Here is a 23,759-nt window from a genome sequence, read left to right as displayed (position 1 = left end):
AAAAATGAGGGAAATTGGCCCATGCAAGTCTCAAACCTACGACCTTCGCGTTATTAGCACAACGCTCTAACCAACTGAGCTAATAGGCCATAGATTTTCTTGCCTGACAATGCACTTGACGTGTTATTCTACCCTATCGTTAAGACGTGTCCCTCAGGCTGTCTGACACGCTTTCCCTCCGGCAAGTTGACACTTGGCTTGCCGGCTTTCTCACGCGCTTTCCTTCCCACAAGTTGACACGTGGCTTGCCGAAAATTTTTCTCTCATGAGAGTCGCAATACTGAATCTGGCCTTCAAAGTGAGTTCATTTACCTCCTTGTTCGTGAAAAGACTCTAAGAAATACTCGAATTTCATCTTTCGTAAAAGAACATATCTAACGGCCAAAATAAGTTCATTTACCTCCTTCTTGTTCCTGAAATGACTCTCAGAAATCCTCGAATTTCATCCTTCATGTAAGAACATATCGAACGACTCAGATCTAAAGAAAATTTTGAACGGTCGTATCACCGGTTTAAAGTTCGTACTGTTGTAACCCCGTATCATGAAAAGATATTATGAAGAATTAAAAAAACTTGATCTATGAAATTGGTCCATTCAAGTGTCAAACCTGCGACGTCCACGTTATTTGCATAATTCTCTAACCAACTAAGCTAATAGGCCATTGACTTTCTTGCCTAACAATGCGCCTGACGCGTTATTCCACCCAATCGTCAATACGTGTCCCTCAGGCTGTCTGACACGCTTTCCCTCCCGCAAGTTGACACGTGGCTTGCCGGCTTTCTCACGCGTTTTCCTTCCCACAAGTTGACACGTGACTTACTGAAAAATTTTATCTCATGAGAGTCGCAATACTGAATCTGGCCTTCAAAGTGAGTTCATTTACCTCCTTGTTCGTGAAATGAGAAATACTCGAATTTCATCTTTCGTAAAAGAACATATCGAACGGCCAAAATAAGTTCATTTACCTCCTTCTTGTTCCTGAAATGACTCTCAGAAATCCTCGAATTTCATCCTTCATGTAAGAACATATCGAACGACTCAGATCTAAAGAAAATTTTGAACGGCCGTATCATCGGTTTAAAGTTCGTACTGTTGTAACCCTGTATCATGAAAAGATATTATGAAGAATTAAAAAAACTTGTTCTATGGAATTGTCGAACCTACGACGTCCACGTTTTTAAAACAATAATCTTACAACTGAGCTAATTGGGCATAGGTTTTATGCACCTTATAGGTCGTTAGCTCTTAATACTGCCAATCGAGTTTTGTTTACATAACTTTATGCATAATAAACTTAAAAAAGTCATTATCTTCTAAAGTTCGTAGTGTTTTAACTCGTATCTTGAAAAGATATAATTAAAAATGAATGAAATTGGTCCATTCAAGTGTCAAACCTGCGACGTCCACGTTATTTGCACAATGCTCTAACCAACTAAGCTAATAGGCCATTGACTTTCTTGCCTAACAATGCGCCTGACGCGTTATTCCACCCAATCGTCAATACGTGTCCCTCAGGCTGTCTGACACGCTTTCCCTCCCGCAAGTTGACACGTGGCTTGCCGGCTTTCTCACGCGTTTTCCTTCCCACAAGTTGACACGTGACTTACTGAAAAATTTTATCTCATGAGAGTCGCAATACTGAATCTGGCCTTCAAAGTGAGTTCATTTACCTCCTTGTTCGTGAAATGAGAAATACTCGAATTTCATCTTTCGTAAAAGAACATATCGAACGGCCAAAATATGTTCATTTACCTCCTTGTTCCTGAAATGACTCTCAGAAATCCTCGAATTTCATCCTTCATTGAAGAAAATATCGAACGACTCAGATCTAAGGAAAAATTGTGAACGACAGTATCGTCGGTTTAAAGTTCGTACTGTTGTAACCCCGTATCATGTAAAGATATTATTAAGAATTAATAAAATTTGGCCTATGTAATTTTCGAACCTACGACCTCCACGTTTTTAACACGACAATCTTGTTATGCCTATGTAATTCAAAACTAAGGTTGAATTGTATGAATAACTTGTTATGCCTTTTGGAAAAGAGCTCAATTCTTGTTCGAAACTGTTACCTAAACTTTCAACTTTATAGGGAAAGCTTAAACTGGCATTGAGAGCTTCAGAATCACTGTGATTTTGAGATTGAACTTTCTGGATAATCTGCAAAAAATATCTACACTTGTCAGAGGACACAGATTTTTATCCCTTTTTATTCATGGTTTTTATAATCAACTACTCTATTTTCCTATTAAAAAATATAGTCACGGCATACATGACATTACTACTATGCATGAAAGAATGTATTTACAACATTTCATAAATGGTGCTATGGACTTAAATGTTCATAATGAACTCATTAAAACAATATTGTTATGAACAACATAGTGGAAAACAGATAACTTTAGTTTAAATAAAAATAAAGCAATGCCCTCATCTAACCTAAGGATCACTAAAAATAACATGAATGCAACTACCCTAACTTTGGTTTCTTGGCCTTGAACGCAACGTTGTCATCCGTAAATGGGTATCTTACCTTTACTTTAAAATAAGAGTAGCATGTGGTTTGAGTACTTTAATAAATACTCAGTAAGTAATCCCACTCTTAGGGTCGGAATATGAATGACGTGTAATGTAGTGGGACCTATCCTTTCAGAAATACATTGTGGCATGGGCTTGGGCTTTGCTTTTCAGTCCGAGCAGAGTTGAATATGTTGTACTTCCCTACACACGACTCATGAATGTGCACATTGACCACCAAGTGGGTTGGTATAAGAGTACTCTATGGGTTTGCGTCGTCGAGCTTGTGCACACTCACACTACCAAATACCATGAAGGGAAACGACCAGCATAATATCATACGGAACATAAATATTTTAAGGTATGTGTTTGTACTAATCATAATGGGGAAGTATCTCGATGCACCTCCCATATAAAATGCATGAGATCCCTAACATTAAAACACGACGTAACGTTCCTATGAGACATACATACTTGATTCTTGTCATATTGTTCATGATTAACAATACATGGTTTTTCTAATGTTTCATAGGCATAGGGTGTACTAAACATAATATAGAAGTATCTCGATGCACGTGGTATACAAAATGCATGAGGTCCCATAACATCAAAGCATGACATATATTCATGGCGCTAATCATACCTCAAATCTATTCCTAGCATAGTGTTCCTATGAGATATAAATACTTGATTCATTTCATATTTTTAATAATTAACAATACACGATTTTCTAATGCCTCATAGTCCTAGAATAGTGTATATGATATCATAGCATAACTTGTATGCAACATATCGTATATCATATCATATACATAACATAGTATATGTCATACAACCATAAAACACGACATGTGCAGGGGCCACAGGTAGAGATGTCCATTCCCTGTCATCATCCCCACCATCTATTTCATTCTCCATTTCCATAAAATTCTCTATTTATTTGTGTGGGGATCAGGGTAAGGGATTCATCGCAAGGAAGTGGCAGGGATCGGATTCCTTATGGAGAATTTTAGTGGGTTTTAAATCAAGAGTCAGTCTTAGAGGGAAAGGCCAAGAGTGTTGAAGATGAAAGGCCAAGAATCTTTATATGAAGAATTGTCTCCTTCTATCGTTAGTGTGTGTGAGACTTCTTTCACAAATTTATTAGTTTTGTTTAACAAATGTGTATCAAGCCAATGGCGAATGTGACGGGTCAAATGTCGCTACCGCGACTAATGAAGACAAACTACGAGAATTAGAGCATTCATATGAAAGCTTTTCTTGGTTCTCAAGATGCATAGGAGGTGGTCGAAGAAGAGTTAGAAGAACCAAAAGATACCCTCGTTTATACAGCAGCATAAAACAAGGCGTTAAAAGAGATGCGATCAAAGGATGAGGGGGCACTTTACATGTAGTTCCGAGCCGTTGACGTGTCGGGCTTTGAGAAGCTTGTCAGTGCAACTACTTCAAAAGAAGCATCGGACACTTTAGGAAAAGTGTTCAAAGGAATCGACCGAGTCAAACAAGTGCGTCTCAAAACTCTTCGTGGCAAGTTGGAGAGCATGAAGATAAAGAAGTTATAAAGTGTATTTGACTACGTCACGCATGTACACACTGTGGTAAACCAACTCAACCAAAATGGAGAAATGTTAGCCGAGACGCGGGTTTTGGAGATGATTTTAAGATCATTAACCAACAACTCAACTGAAATGAAGGAGTCAATCAAGCACTTCAAACCAAGGCGTGAATCAAAGATGAAAAGGTACTCTACTCTCAAAATTTTGAAGGTAGAGGTTTTGGCCACGAAAGTAGTAAAAATGGTCATGATTGTCAAGGCAGCAGTCATGAAGGATACTGTAAGAAGAAGGGACAATCGAGCCAAGCAAATTTGCATGGAAGAGGACGCAGTCGAGGAAGAGGCAGCCAATCAATTTACTCCAACATTCAGTGTTACAAATGTCACAAATATGGTCACTATGCGAACGATTGTAACTTTGACAAATGTTACAATTATGGCAGAGGGGCATTTTGCAAACAATTGTCGAGTCGATAAAAAGGTGGAAAAAAACAATCAACCTAGCCTTGGATGACACAACAAACGAAGGTCTTCTCTTGATGGCTCAAAATGAAGATCTAAAAGCGAAAGAACATGGCGAAGAAAAAGATGATGGCCGTAGTTGTGAAGCGGTGGAAGCCATTGGAAACGAGGGGATACACAGCAGATTTGGCAAAATCACGATATTAGAGACAAAAAAATCGAAGAAGGAATCTAGATTGAACACACAATCGACGAACGAGCCAAAGAAACTTCCAAATCATCAGAAGGAGAATAGAGATTTAGAGCAACAACCAAAATCTGCCGCTAATAAATTTGTGGAGAAGTCTCAGTTGCAGACGTTGAAATTCCTGAACGAGCGCCTTTTGAAGGAGAAAGTAGAGATTAAAAAAGAAAAGAAAGCTTTTAGAAATGGAGATTGAAAGGTTAGAAAAGAAAGTGGCTGAGCTGAGTGAGAGTTGTTTCTATCTCAAACAGGAGAAGGAAGAGAATGAGAAGGTAATTTGTGAGCTTATGAAGAGAATTGAAGAAGGTGTGGAGTGATAGAGGTCAGCTACTGATGAGTGGTGGGTTCAAAATCGGAGGAGTGCGTTGGGAAGTGAGATTCTTTACATTGAAGCTTGGCACCATACTGATCGGGTCAAACATCTATCTAGTCAAACTGGGTTAGATGTGGGCATGGGTTGGAAGAGCTACCACGTGTTGCAAATCGAGTGGAGCCGCGTCACCTTACAACACGCATGACGCGTTATTCCATTCATCGTCAATACGTGTCCCTCAGGCTGTCTGACATGCTTTTCCTCCCGCAAGTTGATACGTGGCTTGCTGGCTATCTGACGCGCTTTCTGTCCCACAAGTTGATACGTGGCTTGTCGAAAAATTTTCTCCTGACAATGCGCATAACGCGTTATTCCACCCAATCGTCAATACGTGTCCCTCAGGCTATCTAACGCGCTTTCCCTCCAACAAGTTGACATGTGGCTTGCCGGAAATTTTTCTCTCCTGAGAGTCGCAATACTAAATCTGGCCTTCAAAGTCAGTTCATTTACCTCCTTGTTCCCGAAAGGACCCTCAGAAATCCTCGAATTTCATCCTTCATAGAAGAACATATCGAACGGCCAAAATAAGTTCATTTACCTCCTTCTTGTTCCTAAAAGGACCCTCAGAAATCCTCAAATTTCATCCTTCGTATAAGAACATATCGAACGGCCAAAATAAGTTCATTTACCTCCTTGTTCCTAAAAGGACCCTCAGAAATCCTCGAATTTCATTCTTCGTAGAAGAACATATCGAACGACTAAAGAAAAATTGTGAATGAGAAAGGTTACCTCGCAGGTCTTATCGGTTTACAGTTCGTAGTGTTGTAACCCCATATCATGAAAAGATATTATTATGAATTAATAAAATTTGGCCTATGTAATTTGTCGAATCTACAACCATCACGTTATTAACACAACAATCTAACCAACTGAGCTAATTGGGCATAAGTTTTATGCACGTTATAGATCGTTAGCTCCTAATCCAGTCAATCGAGTTTCGTTTGCATAACTTTATGCATAATAAACTTAAAAAAGTCATTATCTTTTAAAGTTCATAGTGTTTTAACTCGTATCATGAAAAGATATAATTAAAAATAAATGAAATTAGCACATGGAGATGTCAAACCTGCAACCTTCACGATATTAGCACATCGCTCTAACCAACTTAGCTAATAAGCCATAGGTTTTATGCACATTGTAGATTGATAGCTCATAATTTAATAAATCGAGTTTAGGTTACATAATTTTTTGCATGATAAACTTAAAACTTTAAGTCATTATCTTTAAAGTTCGTAATGTTGTAACCCCGTATCATGAAAAGATATTATTAAGAAGAAATGAAATCGGCCCATGCAGGTGTCAAACCAACGACCTTCACATTATTAGCCCGACATTCTAACAAACTGAGCTAATAGGCCATAGGTTTTATGAACATTGTAGATCGATAGCTCCTCATTCAGTCAATCAAGTTTCGCTTACATAATTTTATGCATAATAAACTTAAAACTATAAGTGATTATATTTTAAATCTAGTATCATTAAATATATCATTATTGAGAAGGAATGAAATTAACCATGCAAGTGTCAAACCTGTAGTAGCTCCTAATATAGCCAATCGAGTTTAGGTTACATAATTTTATGCATAATAAAACTTAAAACTCTTTAATTTCAAGTCATCATGAAATTAGCCCATCCAACCTTCATGTTATTAACTCGACGTTCTAACCAACTAATCTAATAGGCCACAAGTTTTATACTCATTGCAGAGTAGTAGCTCCTAAACCAGTCAATCGAGTTTAGGTTACATAATTTTATGCATAATAAACTTAAAACTTTAGGTCGTTATCTTTTAAAGTTTGTAGTGCTTTACCCCCGTATCATTAAAGATATCTTTGAGAATTAATTAAATTGACCCATCCAAGTGGCAAACATGCTACCTTCGCACTTAATTAGCACGACGTTCTAACAAACTGAGCTAATGGACCAAAGGTTTTATGCAACTTGCAGATCAATAGCTCCTAATCTAGCCAATCACTTCATTTTAAAACATTATATTTAAAGTTCGTAGTGTTGTAACCCCGTATCATGAAAAGATGTTTTTAAGATAATTAATGATATTGTCCCATGGTAAAAGGGAGGTCCATCACTTCATTTTATAAGCCCACTTGAACTGTTTAAAGTCATTCGAAAAATACATTTTTTGACGGCTCTAGGTTAATATTTTGGCTGATCCGGCTTGGGTTTGATACGTTCGGACACTTTCTTCTTTCAACTTTTCAGAAGCTTAAATTAGTATGACTATCTTTTGCCTAGTTAAATTTTTAGAATCGAGTTTAAATTATTAATGTACCGGTAGGTTTAGTTAGTTTATATACTTATAAGTAAGTTTAAATTACTTTATACAAAAGTAGGTGAGTTAATTTCCATAATAAAATTTTAATTTATGGTTGTTGGACTTCTTAGGGAAAATTAAAATTTAGAGGCCAGCATTAAGATAACGTAAAATGGTTGTAGCTGCTTCGAAGGCTAACCAAGTAAGTGGTCTTACCATCATTTGGTTATAATTGTGTATTGTATGATGACACGTGCTCGTGGCTTTGCAAATTGTAATAGCCCAAGCTCATCGCTAGCAGATATTGTCTTCTTCGGGTTTTCGAGATTACCTTACGTTTTTAAAACGCATAGAGAAATTTTCACTCCCTTATAAAGAATGTTCCCCTCTTCAACTGTCGTGGGATCTCACAATCCATCCTCTTTCGAGACTCAGTATCCTTGTTGGTACTCGTTACTTTCTCCAATCAATGTGGGATCTCACAATCCAACCCCTTTCAAGCCCAAGCATCCTCGCTAGCACATCGCCCGATGTCTGGCTCTAATACGATTTGTAACCGCCCAAGCCCACCACTAGTAAATATTCTCCTATTTTGACTTTTCCTTTGGGGCTTCTGCTCAAGGGTTTAAAATGCTTTTTTCTATGGAGAGATTTTTACACCCTTATAAATAATGATTTGTTTTCTTCTCCAACCAATGTGAGATCTAAAAATGCATTTGTCAACTACTAAATGAAAATCAATGCATACACTGTTATTCGTTCTCCCCAGTACACCACTCACTGTCTGGCTCTGATACCAACATTAACACCCCTAATTTCTTACCTTAATTAGAGGTGTCAAACATGCATGCCTTAATTAACATATGCGGACATTGAAATGATACATTTTCAAAAGAAGTCATAGACTTACACATTTAATTTAAAACAAGAAAGTAAGAAATAACGTAGTTTTAAAACATGAAAAAGTTTTGCGTATATCCCATAAGGTCGAGACTTTATCCAAAGTACATGTGTAAGCTTGTGAGTGCAACAGCCCACCACTACTCGAATGGTAGTGTGTCCTTTTGTTATCTTATGTAAACCTATAAAGAATTCCATGACATAATCTCTAAGTTGTTGAACCTTTGAGTACCCATCAGATTCACTAACCAACGGTTTGGGCATATCCTTTAACAACTATCTATGTGACCTACCACGTTGAAGAAGTTAACCAACTTGGGATTCACTCACTATGTATCAGTAATTTAGTGTGGTATTCACATTAAGGATGAGGAAAATAATCTCATGTTCGTTTGGTAAATATGAATTTGGATACTTACTTTTTGAGTTGTCTTAATACTCTAACTAGTCATCTCTTCATAACATCATTAAATCTTACTTACCTTCATATATCATCTAGTACATCCTTATACTATAACTAAGGCCAGCAAATTCCTTAACTTTTGAAATCTCTTCTCACAAACTCATTGTAAGTGCGAGTTGTGATCGCATGTATTGAATGAGTTAAACTCAAAACTTTTCAACAAACCTTCTACCTTGTCAAAGCTAGGAAACTTACAACTTTATATCTCTAAATAAGTCTAGACAAACTACAATTTGTTCCTCCTTTAAAATGGTTCACCAGACCATATTCTATAATATTCAATGTCTAAGGAAAATACTTTTGTTCAACCAAGACTCTACATCGGAGAGTTTGGTATAACGCTCATTATATAGAGGTATCAAGTTGGCTTAAGGGCTCATCTTGTTATCTTTTTTGTCTCTGATTAGCCTCCTATAATCGATATGAACACTATTATAAACCATGTTTAGAAACCTTGTTAAATATCTAATTCATAAAAATTACTTGAGCTATGGGAAATTAGTGAGCCCAACAACATCTTTCTAACTCACACAACTATGTCGAACTCCGAGAAAACCTTTTAACCTTGCCTTATTGGTTCATATGCTTGAGGGAACCCTTGTTTCTACATGTATGCATGTTTTTTTTTCTTTTTAATAACTATCTGGATCAACTCTTAATGTTCAATATATCGTCGTGTGTGCCCATTATTTCCTCTTAACGACTAGAGATATTGCTCTCTAAAACAAATGTTGAGGAGTGTGAAGTCCTGACTTAGTAGCTCATGTGTCTATGGCAGGGTCTACCTTAACTCTGCCAAGTTGTCCTGGCCACTAAAAAAAAATCAAGTAGATTCAAGCTTCATATCTCGTGTGGGTATTTAATGTTGGAATAACTTAGATACAACATTCAACCTTATTTCAAACCTTCCTAATTTCATAGAGTTCATACCTTAAACACGTTCTAATTTCCCACCAAAAAGTGTTACCCTTTAGAGCTATACTATTTTATACAAATCAGACTACTCAAACTATTAATTACTCCTTATACTAATAAACTTTACACATTTTACCACTATTAATTACTCCTTAACAATAAACACATTCAACAATAAACACATTCAACAACTATTGATTACTCTTTAAATCAAAGTTCCCAAAGGTATATAATACACATATTCTGTACAAGTTAAAGTAGTACACACTATTTTTAACCTTGAGAGTACAAGTAACAACAAGTCAAAGTCAAAGTCAAAGTACAATATGTACCTGAAATGGTACCCTTTCTTAGAGGGAGGTACTGTTTCGCGAGACAGGATCACACATGCTTTACACATCTTATCTAATACCCAGTGTTCGATAAACCAACAATGAGGAAAAACAATAACAAAAAATAACACAATGCAAAATAAATGGATTTTAGCGTTTTTGAATTCTAAGCAAAAAAATTCTCAAGAGCTAATCGTATTTTTAAATCATTTTTATACTTCTTTAGAGGAAAAAAATAAATTGAAATTTCCGGGAGAAGACGTTAAGAGGAGCAAATCACAATTGTATAAACTGTCAGTATTGAATCTTATGGAAGAATATAAATAAAGTTTCCTTTATCGAAAATTGAATTACGTCAGCTACAACAGAAAATAGAAGATGACAGTATGAAGTTCGACGAGAGTTTAATATATAATGTTGTTCTTAACTTTATTAAAATCTTAATACAGAAGGATAAATTGAGTGCAAAGGATTATATAATTGAGAAATTAGCTGATGATGATGACATAAAAATGCTTGAAGAGTTGGGTCAATATACTCTAGAGGCATTAATTATTCACGTTCTGGGAATTGTTTTCAACACATATGAAAGTATGGTTTGTGCAGCTTCTTTAATTAATCAACTCGACTCTTCTGTACGTACACATTCTAGGTTATTAAAATCCCACTCCTCTAAAAAGAGCATTTCTAATGTTCATATGTCTGATAAAATGGAAAAGTCTGAGACTTTTTCCTTCGGTGTCTTCTTACTCGAGTTTATAGAGGAGCGGGGATTGGTAAGTTCTATTACAATGGAATCCTTTGGTAGTGGTGTTAAGAAAAAGTCGAAAGGTGGCTATTATTATGAAAGCAATCTATTCATTGTCTGTAATTTTGATGTTACTTTACTTCCCATCAAGCTCAACCTTCCTATGATATGCCCACCTCTTGATTGGATGAGTGCGTGTCCGCCGAATCAATCTCCTAGATATCTCTCAGATCTATCAGGGGGTTACCTAAGTGGACCGACTGGTGAGATTTATGATCGTTACCGCTTATTATGTTCTGGTGACCTAAATCACTTTTATATATATATAGGTTATTCTTCTTATTATAAGAATGATTACAAGTCTATGTGTAAAGTCATGAATGCCCTGCAGCGTCAGCCCTTTACAATCAACCGTGATTGGTTGAACCATTTAATGGAAAATGAAGACTATTTTGTTGACGATGGTCTTCTTATGCCACAATTTCTGGAAACGATGAATATCAGAGATGTTAGCCCCATTCTTAGAGATTTCCACATGAAGGATGAGGAAATATACAATGAATTTTCCTTTAACGATTTGTTACATACAGTGATTAAGACTATCCAGCGTTCACGCTATGAACGATTAATTCTCAATCTCGCAAGAGCCTACGATGGCTATAAATTTTATCTACCCGCCTTTCTTGACTTCAGAGGTAGAATTTATCGCTGTGGTATTTTGCATTTTCACGAGTGTGATCTTGCACGAAGCCTGATTGTGTTTGCTGATCATAATCATCAGAAGGAGGAGATAAAGTGTAATTCTTATATAAGAGATGAAATTAGCTTATCAACATTCTTCCATTTTAAGTCTTTAACTCAATGGTTGAAGCAGTGGATTTTATCAACGATTTTAATAACAAAGACAATAAAATTATATCTCAAAACATAACGTTGGCTAAACGGCCTTTTCAGTTTGCAGCCAATATTTATGCAATGCTAAATCACAAATTTCAGTTTTTAAAAGACTTTGTCCCTATTACCCAGGACGCTGCATCAAGTGCATATAAGATTATGAGTTACTTTTTATTGGATGAGAGCCTGGCTGAGAGAACAAATCTCTTCCTATCTCTGGATAATCCAAATCAAATCCAAGATGTTTATTTGTACTTCCTCGCTGAGCTCAAGGAGTTCATGAAAGAAGAACTTGATCCAAATTTATGTTCGGTTGTTTGCAAACACCTCTCTCGTAAGATTGTTAAATCAATCTTTATGCCAATTATCTATGGAAAAACTGTAATGAGCACATCAACCGATCTGATGGTACATTTCTCTCAACACCTTACGAGTAAGGAATGCTTCAATGTGGCCTCTGTCTGCTTTAAGTTCTTCAAAGAAAAATATCCAGGAATGGAATGCCTGATCAGGTTGATACGTCTTATAGGCTGGGTCGCGTCTTCTAGGGATAGTGCTGTTAAATATAATGTTAGTTACTTTACAAGTGTTCAGGATTATATGAAAATGGAGTCAACTTATATATGGGTATATGACCGACTTCATAAGAAGAGGCGTCGGGTTACTCTCCGAGTGTCTTCTTCTAAGAGAGATCGTTGGAAGACAGAGATCTCTACCTTCGTCAATTTCATCCATCAGAAGGATGCCTTTATTGCTATGAAAGTAGTTGAAGAAATGCTGAATTGTAATGCTCCTGTCCACGACAACTTTATAACAACTGTTGAGAAAAGCCGATTTATTCCAATGGCTTATCTCGAAATCTTTCATAGCTTGGGCCCTCCACTTTCAATCATTAACAAGTTCATCTATATAAATGTTATTGAAAATCTTAAATGTATAAATTCATTTGATTACGAAAATCATGTTATTTCCAAGGAATATCTTACTGAATTTAAAAATATTCCTGAGAATATAAGTAAGCAGAACCAGATTCTTTGGGATAAAAAGATAAATGAAATAGTCACTTGTTACAGTCACTATGTGAAAAAAGTGTGCGGTGAAAATAATAGTGATTATGAATCATGGAAATCACATGAAGAAAAGTGGAATCAATTTTCATATAAATTGAAGAATTCTTTCTGCGTCCATTATTGATAATGAATAAAAAAAGAATGATGGCGTACAAAAATAAAACTATCAATGCTACTACTGAACAGTTATTGAATCGCTTATTTCAAAAGATAGAACGAACTGCATACCATGAACCTCATCCTGGTTTAATAATAGCATCATATTACTTCAATGAGCCATACCCTCTTGTTAACGAGATTGCGCTACTTAGTCTTACAACCATGGATCTCTTAAACCAGTTAGCTTACCCTTCCTTATCAGGTTACGGTAAGTTCACAATTTCCTTAACCATGAAGCGCTCTTTCTTTCGGGGAGGAGATCACATTTACGCTTTGTCAGGCTATACCCCTCACTTATATGGATTGTAAGTTAATTCCAAAAAGTGATGTCTATGCTCATATATCTCGATATATTCAGAAATATGCTGAAGTATACGACGGAGATTATATAGTTCGACTCATGATCCGAGTCTATATGGACAGCAAAAAGAAGGAAGAGGATAGGCCTTCTCCCTCTGAGGAGGAGAGATATAACACACTTTCTTCAATCATTGAAGGAAAATTGAGTGAGATCGAGGAGCCTATTACTGCAAGAAAGATCAAACATGGTACGCATAGTCGCTATCCAACCCATATCACAGCACTCAAACCACGTAGGAGTGAGCTGAAATCATTCATAGAACAGGAAAATTCAATTGCCTTAGTTCGTTTAATATTAATTTTATATATTTATTGGTTGTTTTAGAACTAAGGCAATTGAATTTTCCTGTTCTACACATTGTGAAAGAAGGAGTTAATCCTCATAAGGCATGTTGGGTAATAGGCTTTCCCACTCAAGGAGTTAATCCTCATAAGGCTTGTGGGGTAATAGGTATTCCAACTCAAGGAGTGAATCCTCATAATTGAATTCTCAACAGCGTCTACGCAGGTTGATAACTCGCCAGAGTAAGTTATTATAATCCCCTTCCTATGGATGGGTAGTAGTTGAATATAAAGCAGTTAACTGGCGTCGTAATTCGATTAGTGAATCCTCTGAAGTTATGTGGGTAATTGTCACTGCTTCTTATACTGAAAATGTTTAAAGTGTTAACCATCATTTCATTCTCTACGGCTTCAACGTAGGTTGATAACTCTCCATAGTTAGTTATTATAATCCCCTTCCTATGGATGTGTAGTATTTGAATATAAAGCATCTAACAGTCCTTGTAATTCAATTAGTGAATCCTCTTAAGTGATGTGGGTAATTTGCACTGCGTATTATACAGAAATTGGGAAATTCGGTCCCACTCCAAAAAGAGGATTAGGCACCACTCCAAAAGTAGGATAGAAGGAGGATACGCTACCAGCTAAAGTGTTCTCTACGTCGTCTAGGCTGTTTGATAACTCACCGGAGTGTGTTATTCTAATCCCCATCCAATGGAAGGGTTGTAGTGGAATACAAAGCATCTAACTGTCCTTGTAATTCGCATCCCATGAATGTTAAAGAGGATAACTCACCCGGTATTATTATCGTGGTCTCTAGGATGTAATGTGTGATCAAGTCTCCTTCAGCATCAGAGTAGTCGGGCGTAAAAGCATGGTTCCAACTACCTTATCTGAAGAACGGCGTTAATAGAGTCAACGTATCGCTCTCAATCATATGAACGTATTATCTATCGTGGGATGATTTCATAAGTTATATCTAACTCATGCGCCACTTCCCTGAGACGTGACCGTGTTCTATATTGAATGATACTAGAGACCGAGCCTAATTATGTGAGTATGTATATGTTTATATAAAAATATGTCTTTTTGTGTGAGTGTGTGTAAAAGTTTATTAGTATAAGGAGTAATTAATAGTTTGAGTAGTCTGATTTGTATAAAATAGTATAGCTCTAAAGGGTAACGTTTTTGGGGGACTCCAAACTTTCAGTGACAGTAAGGTACTGTCGAGCTTCGTGTTCCAGGCTCGTGGAGCTTGTCGAAGCCCGTAGAGTGTCTTGTGCAGGCGCAATACTTTATTGGGGTTGTTGTTATCCAGGAAGCCAGGTGGTTGTCGGACATAAACAGTCTCCTTCAGCTCTCCGTTAAGGAAAGCAGACTTTACGTCTATATGGTGAACCTCCCAAGAGTAATGTGCTGCAATTGCAAGTAAGAAACGAACGGATTATAACCTTGCCACTGGCGCAAATACCTCTTCGAAGTTCACTCCTTGCTTCTGGACGTAGCCCTTCGCCACCAGACGAACCTTGTGCTTCACAACTTCTCCTTTTTCGTTGCGCTTCAGTTTGAAGACCCATTTGAGCCCTATGGCTTGGTGTCCCGGCGGCATATCCTCCAGACTCCACGTCTGATTTTCGGTGATGGATGTCATCTCCTCCTGCATTGCCTTCAGCCAGCACGGGTTCTTTTCTGCTTCGGCGAAGGTGTTCGGTTCATCTGCACTGATGGCATGTAGTTCGGCCACTTCTTTGAGCTCGCACACTGCCAGTCCAGGTGGTTCACCTCCTCCTACTAGGTCGTCCATCCTCCGGTACCTGGCCTCCAGATTAGTATCGTGATCGGCATCCAACGTCGAATCCGCAGTCCGTGGTGTTGTGAATTCCACTGGTTCAGGCATTGCACCTGCTGGCGGCGGTGACGGCTGCTGATGCTGGGCTCCTCCTTCTTCCGGCTCGGTGATGAGGTACTTCACCGTAAATTGATTTGGATTATGGTCTGCCTCGATCACGTCATTCCACTGCCATAAGGGTCTTTCATCGAAGACGACGTCGCGAGACACGTGAGCTCGCCCCCCTACAGGATCATATAGTCTGTACGCCTTGCTCCCGGGTTCATAGCCGATAAAAACGACCTTCAGCCCCCTAGGATCGAGCTTGGCGAGTGGGGACGTGTTACCTTCATGTAAGCGACGCAGCCGAACACGCAAAAATGATGTACCGCTGGTTTTTTGTTGTACCAGGCCTCATATGGTGTCTTCCCGTCAAGGCTTCGGGTTGGTGACCGATTGAGGAGATATACGGCCGTCATTACTGCCTCTCCCCAGAATCTCCCAGGCATCCTGGCCGTCACCAACAATGACCTTGCTGTCCCGACGATGGTCTGATTCTGGCGCTCCACCACTCCGTTCTGTTGGGGGGAGTAGGGCGCCGTTAGGTGCCGTTGTATGCCGATTTCGTCACAGTACTTACCGAAACTTGTCGAGGTGAATTCTCTGCCTCGGTCTGTGCGCAGCACTCACATCTTCTTCTCACATTCGGCCTCCGCTCGCGCTTTAATGCACTTAACCGCCTCTGCCGCCTCACTTTTCGCTTGCAGCAGGGTCAGCCACATGAAGCGGCTTTTGTCATCGACTAACAGGAGGAAGAAACTCTTACCGCCTGGGGTCGCCGGCTTGATGGGCCCGCAGATATCGCCGTGTACAAGCTCCAACGGCTCATCGGCTCGATAGGATGTTCGAGACGGAAAGGGTGTGCGCCTCTGTTTGCCGATGAGGCACCCGTCGCACAGCTTGTTCACACCTTTGATTGCTGGCAAACCGTGCACTAACTCCTCCTTCTGTAGTTTTTCTAGAGCAGGAAAGTTTAAATGCCCGTACCTTGCGTGCCACCTCCAAGATACCTCTTCGGTCTTGACCGAGAGACTGACAGGTTGCTCTATCTCTAACTCCAGGATGTAAAGACGGTTTGTCGTGCGCCTTGCTTGTGTGAGCAGCGGTCGTTGATTATTGCAAATTTTGAGTAGTCCGCGTTCGATGGAGATGAAACAGCCTGTCTCATCGAGTTGACCCAGGCTCACAAGGTTAGCCTTGAGCCTCGGGATGAAGTAGACGTCGGTCAGCTTGCGATGCTCGCCTCCCTTGCTGGCGAATAGGATGGTGCCGCGTCCTTCGATCTCGATGACGGATCCGTCGCCGAATTTCACCGTCCCGCGGATCCCCGAGTCGAGTTCGGAGAATGCAGATCTAGCCCCGGTCATATGGTTTGTTGCCCCTGTGTCTAGGATCCATCGCCGGTCCTTGTGTTGCTCGTCCCGCTCGCTGATCTGAGCAAACACTCGCTCCTCCTCTAGTTGAATTGGCTCCCTAGCTGGTGCCACCTTTGCTACGCCCAGCTGGGGCTCTTTCTCGAGTTCAACATCGTTGTTGATTACCTCCATTTTCGTGGATTTGGAATCGACAATGGGGACACATGCACTTACCATGAAAAGAGCTGGCTCGTCCTCCTCGGATTGAGCCACATGGGCCTTTTCGGCCTTCTCCTTGTTCCTAAGCTTGCTCCAGCAATTCCTGCTTAGGTGTCCTCTCTTCCCACAGTTCGAGCAGATCGGCCTGCCATTGGTCGACTCCTTCTTTTGATTCCCATCTTTCCCGCGCATGCACCCGTGGGAGATCCATGGCTTCTTACAGTCTTTGCGGCGATGTTGTCTCGCTTGCTCGAGGTGATCAGGGACAACCTGCAGCATCTTCTTCACGGTCTTTGCGGCGATGTTGTCTCGCTTGCTCGAGGTGATCAGGGACAACCTGCAGCATCTTCTTCACGATTTCTGTCTCGCTGATGCTGCCACCGAGTGTGGTGATGTTGTTGGCGAGCCCCGTGATCTGCATTGAAAAATCATCGACGGATTCACCATCCTTAAAGTGGATCTTCGAGAGATCCTTCCGCAACTGCTCGATATTGGATTCCCGCACTCGCCGTACACCGACCCGACGGGATTTGATTCCCTCCCAAGCCGATTGCGCGGTGTGCTTGGTGGAGAGAGATGTCAGCATCTCTGGGGGCATCCTCACGGTACTCAATCGTTTCTCCTTCCTCTAGCTCAACAGCATGCCATAACCCTTGCGCCTGTAGGTGTTGTCTCGCTTGCTCGAGGTGATCAGGGACAACCTGCAGCATCTTCTTCACGATTTCTGTCTCGCTGATGCTGCCACCGAGTGTGGTGATGTTGTTGGCGAGCCCCGTGATCCGCATTGAAAAATCATCGACGGATTCACCGTCCTTGAAGTGGATCTTCGAGAGATCCTTCCGCAACTGCTCGATATTGGATTCCCGCACTCGCTGTACACCGACCCGACGGGATTTGATTCCCTCCCAAGCCGATTGCGCGGTGTGCTTGGTGGAGAGAGATGCCAGCATCTCTGGGGGCATCCTCACGGTACTCAATCGTTTCTCCTTCCTCTAGCTCAACAGCATGCCATAACCCTTGCGCCTGTAGGTTGACGCGCATCAACAAGATCCATTCGTTATAATTGGACTTTGTCAATATTGGATACTGAAAGACGACAGTCGTTGTCTCCCTGATCACTCTCGCTCAACGATAACTTGACGCCCATCATCACAGCGTTGGCCTCTTCGTGGTGGCGGTGATGGAGATGTGGCACACGGCGACGGTGTGGAGGAGTGAGTGAGCCTGCCCGAGATGAGGCCCCACGATGTGTGTGTTTTGACACTTCGCATTTTCTTCTACTCGAACCTGAGACCTTTGTGATATTAGGTCAAAACTCTAACCACTTGAGCTATTCAACTTGTGTGTTGATAGGTTGGCTCCTCTGCAATGATATACACCGATCTTCAACCTGGGCTCTGATACCACTTGTTGCTTTTCGCAGAATTTCGGTGAGAGGAAATTGGGTGTTGGAAGAAAATGAGTAACAAAAAAGAGAGAGAAAATTAACTGAATTTTGACTGCGTTCGGATTGTTTTATTTTCTGAACAAATCTCCTATTTAATAGTAAAAATCATTCTAAAAATGGCTGGAGAGTGGCCAACTAAATCTGTGCCACTCCCTACAAAATTTAAGTCTAAAACTCTGGTGATCCATTCGACGTGTTTTGTCAAATGGTCAAACTGACAATTTTCTGAAATCGTGTGAATAAGAAAAACGGTAAAACTTAGGTTTTATCTAACATTAACCTCAACTACAGATTCGACTACCTTTGAAGAAGCTGTTCAAAGTTCAAAATGGTGAGTTACAATGAACTTGGAGATAGAAGCCATCGAACGAAATGAGACTTGGGAGTTGACAGATTTTCCTAGAGGAATGAAGAAGATTGGAGTAAAGTGGGTTTTCAAAATCCAACTCAACGAAAATGGGGAAGTTGACAGTATAAGGCTACGTTTGTAGCAAAAAGTTATGCACGACAACATGGTATAGACTATTCCAAGGCATTTGCACTGTGGCTAGGTGGGATAGTATTCGAATGATAATTGCTTTAGCAGCCTGGAATAGTGGGAACGCATATCAGCTTCACGTGAAAAGGGCTTTCTTTTATGGAGAGTTAAAAAAAGCCAACTTTCGAGCAACCACAAGGTTATGAGAAAAAATGTCAAGAATACAAGGTATACAAATTGATGAAGACATTATATGGTCTTAAAGAAGCCCTACGTGCATGATTTAGTCGACTTGAAGAACAATTTATCGAAGAAGGATTTGAGAGGTGCAACTGTGACCTTAATTTATTCATACAAACATGAGATAGAGGTAAAATTTTGATTGTTAGACTATATGTTGACGATCTAATTTTTACTAGTAATGATGAGAGCATGTTTGTTAAGTTCAAGAATTTTATGAAACTTCAATTTGAAATGACAGATTTGGGAAAAAATGAAATATTTTCTAGGGGTAGAGATTTTACAAAATCTGGAAGACATTTATATTAGTTAGAGAAAGTATGCAAAAGATGTTTTGGACTAATAGTTTGAAAAACCATGTTGTTCCTACGGTTACATTCACACCGGATGAATTTAATGTATCTAATTGCAACAAGGTTGGATTTATTGTATGCATTGTCTCTCATTTGTAAATTCATGGCCAAGAAGATAATTGCAAGTAGAGAGGTGATTTTTGAAGAAAACAAATGTTGGAATTGGGATAAAAATAACAAAGAAGTTAGACTTGATACCCAGGAATGGAAAGATAGTAATATAGAAGGAAGCGAACATGATCAAAGTTGGGAAGAATCTGAAGAGGCGGTGATAGTAGAAGAAGAAGAAGGGGAAGCTAATATATCTTCTAATGAGCCATCTAAATCAAATTTTTCAACATCTGAAGAAAGCACACACGAAGTGAGGAATAGAAGAGCACCATTATGGATGGAGATTATGCGAGCAAGGGAGAATTTTTTGAAGAAGCTGAGCCCGACAATTTAGTTCTATTAACCTCAACTACAGATTCGACTACCTTTGAAGAAGCTGTTCAATGTTCAAAATTATGAGTTACAATGGACTTGGAGATAGAAGCCATCGAACGAAATGAGACTTGGGAGTTGACAGATTTTCCTAGAGGAATGAAGAAGATTGGAGTAAAGTGGGTTTTCAAAATCAAACTCAACGAAAATGGGGAAGTTGACAGTATAAGGCTACGTTTGTAGCAAAAAGTTTTGCACGAGAACATGGTATAGACTATTCCAAGGCATTTGCACTGTGGCTAGGTGGGATAGTATTCGAATGATAATTGCTTTAGCCGCCCGGAATAGTGGGAACGCATATCAGCTTGACGTGAAAAGGGCTTTCTTTTATGGAGAGTTAAAAGAAGCCAACTTTCGAGCAACCACAAGGTTATGAGAAAAAATGTGAAGAATACAAGGTATACAAATTGATGAAGACATTATATGGTCTTAAAGAAGCCCTACGTGCATGATTTAGTCGACTTGAAGAACAATTTATCGAAGAAGGATTTGAGATGTGCAACTATGACCTTAATTTATTCATACAAACAGGAGATAGATGTAAAATTTTGATTGTTAGACTATATGTTGACGATCTAGTTTTTACTAGTAATGATGAGAGCATGTTTGTTAAGTTCAAGAATTTTATGAAACTTCAATTTGAAATGACAGATTTGGAAAAAAATGAAATATTTTCTAGGGGTAGAGATTTTACAAAATCTGGAAGACATTTATATTAGTTAGAGAAAGTATGCAAAAGATGTTTTGGACTAATAGTTTGAAAAACCATGTTGTTCCTGCGGTTAGACTCACACCGGATGAATTTAATGTGTCTAATTGCAACAAGGTTGGATTTATTGTATGCAGTGTCTCTCATTAATAAATTCATGGCCAAGAAGATAATGGCAAGCAGAGAGGTGATTTTTTAAGAAAACAAATGTTGGAATTGGGGTAAAAATAACGACGAAGTTAGACTTGATACCTACGAATGGAAAGATAGTAATATAGAAGGAAGCGAACATGATCAAAGTTGGGAAGAATCTGAAGAGGCGGTGATAGTAGAAGAAGAAGAAGGGGAAGCTAATATATCTTCCAATGAGCCATCTAAATCAAATTTTTCAACATCTGAAGAAAGCACACCCGAAGTGAGGAATAGAAGAGCAACATTATGGATGGAGATTATGTGAGCAAGGGAGAATTTTCTGAAGAAGCTGAGCACAACAATTTAGTTCTATTAACCTCAACTACAGATTCGACTACCTTTGAAGAAGCTGTTCAAAGTTCAAAATGGTGCGCTACAATGGACTTGGAGATATAAGCCATCGAACAAAATGAGACTTTGGAGTTGACAGATTTTCCTAGTGGAATGAAGAAGATTGGAGTAAAGTGGGTTTTCAAAATCCAACTCAACGAAAATGGGGAAGTTGACAGTGTAAGGCTACGTTTGTAGTAAAAAGTTATGCACGACAACATGGTATAGACTATTCCAAGGCATTTGCACCTGTGGCTAGGTGGGATAGTATTCGAATGATAATTGCTTTAGCAGCCCGGAATAGTGGGAACGCGTATCAACTTGACGTGAAAAGTGCTTTCTTTTATGGAGATTTAAAAGAAGCCGTCTTTCGAGCAACCACAAGGTTATGAGAAAAAATGTCAAGAATACAAGTTATACAAATTGATGAAGACATTATATGGTCTTCAAGAAGCCCTACGTGCATGATTTAGTCGACTTTAAGAACACTTTATCGAAGAAGGATTTGAGAGGTGCAACTTCGACCTTACTTTATTCATACAAACAGGAGATAGAGTTAAAATTTTGATTATTAGTCTATATGTTGACGATCTAGTTTTTACTAGTAATGATGAGAGCATGTTTGTTAAGTTCAAGAATTTTATGAAACTTCAATTTGAAATGACAAATTCGAGAAAAAATTAAATATTTTCTAGATGTAGAGATTTTACAAAATCTTGAAGAAATTTATATTAGTTAGAGAAAGTATGCAAAAGAAGTTTTGGACTAATAGTTTGAAAAACCATGTTGTTCCTGCGGTTAGACTAACAAAGAATTAATTTAATTTTAATGTATCGAATTGCAACAAGGTTGGATTTTATTTATGCAGTGTCTCTCATTAGGAAATTTATGGCCAACAAGATAATTGCAAGTAGAGAGGTGATTTTTGAAGAAAACAAATGTTGGAATTGGGGTAAAAATAACAAAGAAGTTAGACTTGATACCCACGAATGGAAAGATAGTAATATAGAAGGAAGCGAACATGATCAAAGTTGGGAAGAATCTGAAGAGGCGGTGATAGTAGAAGAAGACGAAGGGGAAGCTAATATATCTTCCAATGAGACATCTAAATCAAATTTTTCAACATCTGAAGAAAGCACACCCGAAGTGAGAAATAGAAGAGCAACATTATGGATGGAGATTATGTGAGCAAGGGAGAATTTTCTGAAGAAGCTGAGCACAACAATTTAGTTCTATTAACCTCAACTACAGATTCGACTACCTTTGAAGAAGCTGTTCAAAGTTCAAAATGGTGAGCTACAATGGACTTGGAGATAGAAGCCATCGAACGAAATGAGACTTGGGAGTTGACAGATTTTCCTAGAGGAATGAAGAAGATTGGAGTAAAGTGGGTTTTCAAAATCAAACTCAACGAAAATGGGGAAGTTGACAGTATAAGGCTACGTTTGTAGCAAAAAGTTATGCACGACAACATGGTATAGACTATTCCAAGGCATTTGCACTGTGGCTAGGTGGGATAGTATTCGAATGATAATTGCTTTAGCAGCCCGGAATAGTGGGAACGCATATCAGCTTGACGTGAAAAGGGCTTTCTTTTATGGAGAGTTAAAAGAAGCCAACTTTCGAGCAACCACAAGGTTATGAGAAAAAATGTCAAGAATACAAGGTATACAAATTGATGAAGACATTATATGGTCTTAAAGAAGCCCTACGTGCATGATTTAGTCAACTTTAAGAACACTTTATCGAAGAAGGATTTGAGAGGTGCAACTTCGACCTTACTTTATTCATACAAACAGGAGATAGAGGTAAAATTTTGATTGTTAGTCTATATGTTGACGATCTAGTTTTTACTAGTAATGATGAGAGCATTTTTGTTAAGTTGAAGAATCTTCAATTTGAAATGACAAATTCGAGAAAAAATTAAATATTTTCTAGGTGTAGAGATTTTACAAAATCTTGAAGAAATTTATATTAGTTAGAGAAAGTATGCAAAAGAAGTTTTGGACTAATAGTTTGAAAAACCATGGTGTTCCTGCGGTTAGACTAACAAAGAATTAATTTAATTTTAATGTATCTAATTGCAACAAGGTTGGATTTAATTTATGCAGTGTCGCTCATTAGTAAATTTATGGCCAACAAGATAATTGCAAGTAGAGAGGTGATTTTTGAAGAAAACAAATGTTGGAATTGGGGTAAAAATAACAAAGAAGTTAGACTTGATACCCACGAATGGAAAGATAGTAATATAGAAGGAAGCGAACATGATCAAAGTTGGGAAGAATCTGAAGAGGCGGTGATAGTAGAAGAAGACGAAGGGGAAGCTAATATATCTTCCAATGAGCCATCTAAATCAAATTTTTCAACATCTGAAGAAAGCACACCCGAAGTGAGGAATAGAAGAGCACCATTATGGATGGAGATTATGTGAGCAAGGGAGAATTTTCTGAAGAAGCTGAGCACAACAATTTAGTTCTATTAACCTCAACTACAGATTCGACTACCTTTGAAGAAGCTG

The 23,759-nt window shown here is 38.8% G+C and overlaps 1 protein-coding gene and 1 non-coding gene across 2 annotated transcripts; one reads left to right on the top strand and one right to left on the bottom strand.

Annotated features, from left to right (window-relative positions):
- Positions 1–15: 15 nt before the first annotated feature.
- TRNAI-AAU lies at positions 16–89 on the bottom strand. Its single transcript has one exon. It is a non-coding gene; the product is annotated as a tRNA-Ile (tRNA).
- A 4,225-nt stretch (positions 90–4,314) lies between these two features.
- LOC111473779 (probable DNA-directed RNA polymerase) lies at positions 4,315–13,751 on the top strand. Its single transcript, XM_023119191.1, has 7 exons — positions 4,315–4,467; positions 4,517–4,930; positions 5,031–5,051; positions 10,484–11,579; positions 11,657–12,765; positions 13,264–13,453; positions 13,591–13,751. Exons 1-7 carry the CDS (start codon positions 4,315–4,317, stop codon positions 13,749–13,751), a joined length of 3,144 nt encoding a protein of 1,047 aa, XP_022974959.1.
- The last annotated feature ends 10,008 nt before the right edge of the window (positions 13,752–23,759 follow it).

Source organism: Cucurbita maxima, unplaced genomic scaffold, assembly GCF_002738345.1.
Source record: "Cucurbita maxima cultivar Rimu unplaced genomic scaffold, Cmax_1.0 Cma_Scf00160, whole genome shotgun sequence".
Lineage (NCBI taxonomy): Eukaryota > Viridiplantae > Streptophyta > Magnoliopsida > Cucurbitales > Cucurbitaceae > Cucurbita > Cucurbita maxima.
The sequence above is the reverse complement of the archived record's forward strand: the minus strand, read 5'-3'. Positions and strand labels throughout refer to the sequence as shown.

Excerpts from the sequence above, each read along its gene's own strand:
- LOC111473779 (XM_023119191.1), top strand. The coding sequence starts at position 4,315 with ATGGTCATGATTGTCAAGGCAGCAGTCATGAAGGATACTGTAAGAAGA. Across the intron at positions 11,580-11,656 it reads TCAGAAGGAGGAGATAAAGT|TGGATTTTATCAACGATTTT; the intron begins GTAATTCTTATA and ends TGGTTGAAGCAG. Across the intron at positions 13,454-13,590 it reads TGCAAGAAAGATCAAACATG|AACTAAGGCAATTGAATTTT; the intron begins GTACGCATAGTC and ends TGGTTGTTTTAG.